The 1807-nt window shown below is 43.0% G+C and overlaps 1 protein-coding gene across 1 annotated transcript in view; it reads right to left on the bottom strand.

Moving 5' to 3' along the window:
* Positions 1 to 768, bottom strand: part of LOC131885581 (protein VAC14 homolog) — a gene marked incomplete at its 5' end in the record, with an annotated part of 18821 nt that extends 18053 nt beyond the window's left edge. The window contains 1 exon segment of the mRNA XM_059233656.1: positions 533 to 768. Within this exon segment, the coding sequence (XP_059089639.1) occupies positions 533 to 699 (167 nt within the window).
* Positions 769 to 1807: the final 1039 nt, after the last annotated feature.

Raw genomic sequence — 1807 nt, 5'->3', positions numbered from 1 at the left:
CAAATCTTTTGCAAATAGGAAGCCGAAAGTTCAAAACTTTCCTGGAACCCCGAACGGGACAAGACCAAATTGTATAATAATATTGTAAAATAAAAATATCCTGATCCAATGAGAAATAATCTCGCAATAAAGATTTTAAAAAAAATTGTCTCTTCAGTTCTTCCATCCGCATATTTTCAAAATTTTGATTCCTCTTCTACAGATAAGGACATTTTAGCGCCAATTACTAATAAGACTGGCACTACAACATCACGTTCACCTCTCATTGAAGCGCTTTTTGCCCTCCTGCAATCATCTAAATTTGCTTGGTGGGTATGCCTTCAACTTTATCACCTCTAGTGCATATTAAAATTCTGGTGGATCCCTGAACGGCCACCTCTATGCGGGTTTTCATCTCATGCTTGCTTCATGTCTTGCTCCTAACTCCTAGCTAGCGTTGTTTCCTAATGCTGCTAGCGCACGTAAACCAATGCCTAGGCGTCCGCACTCTTCAGGTCCCCTCAAATCCAGGATTATCGAAAGCGGCACTTACTTTTCGATCTCCATGGCTGCGGCTTTTCGTTTATCATACATCTTGTCATTGAGGGCCCGCGCGCAGGCCGTGCTCAAGGGTGCCACATCCTTGATGGTGGACACGCCTCCCGCGTTGGCCACGCCCGAGAGCGGGTCCGATGGGTACGGCGACGGAGAGGCACTCATCGCCCGTTCAAGATCACCACCAAAGATCTGTCACATGAATGGGGGCAGAGGATGAAGCTCGAAAGACCGAGGGGTTTTAAAAGGTCGATGAGGACGAGGAGACGAAGGTTCGAATGCCTCCAGTGACTAACTTCATTACATGTCTTCACGCCGCCAAGTTTGGACCTCGTCTAAGGCTGTCTGTTACTCCTCCTTTTCTCTGAAGTACACCTGAGTAGTGATTACAAAGCCAAGCCACACTGTCAAAGAAGGAGGGATCGAGGTTCGGTGTCCGTTTGTTTACTGTTTATCCGAAAACGGACTTGCGGACTTCGAACTTCTGGTACTTTAGTTGCGTGATTATAAAATTGGAGCACTGCGTAGGTGAATCATGATTCATCCAAAGAAGATCACGGACTTTTTTACCCTTGCCTTACATGCGTCTCGTTGTTGATTAGATAGGAATGGATTGAGTAGGGCTCTGTATATAGAAGAGTACAAAAGTGAGATCAATGCACCATAGCAATTGAATTTGGATTCCTTTCCAAAACAATGAGTTAACCTGGGCCCTAGATCCAAACCAAACGCATTCACTTAATGTTCTATGATTCTACGTGTCATATACGGCTTTAGCTACCCTTCAGGCACCCTTTAACGTACTTTGAATGTTTCAATGCCAGTTGTTGAGCCACTTTTTATATTTCTATTTAAAAATACCGAGGTTGAATCTGGTATGGTCGTTAAAAAATGAACTCTGAGATGACAGCTCGGCAGCTTGCATACACTAGAGGTTGCGTTGGTTGCCTTTCGTCCATGACATAGGGTATTGTAACTTCTGAAGATTTTCTTGGTTGAAATAAAAAAATGTTGTGGGGTTGAATCCAAAGAAACCGTTTATCTATTAGGTTGATTTTAAGATAAACTAAGTGTCAAATTGTAAGACCCATTCATCTGACCACCCACAAGAAAAGGACTTAAGCAATTATGGTTCAATGCCACAATTTTAGTTGGGCTGGGTTAGAAAGGGATCAACCAATCTCTAAACACATAAACAGGGCCCAAATGTAGGTATAAATCCATGTAGCATTCATACTGGTGCAACAAAGCAAAAACAAAAATGGACTCCATG

Source organism: Tigriopus californicus, chromosome 8 (assembly GCF_007210705.1).
Source record: "Tigriopus californicus strain San Diego chromosome 8, Tcal_SD_v2.1, whole genome shotgun sequence".
In the NCBI taxonomy this organism is placed as follows: domain Eukaryota; kingdom Metazoa; phylum Arthropoda; class Copepoda; order Harpacticoida; family Harpacticidae; genus Tigriopus; species Tigriopus californicus.
Note: the sequence above shows the minus strand (reverse complement) of the source record. Positions and strands in the feature narration are given on the sequence as shown.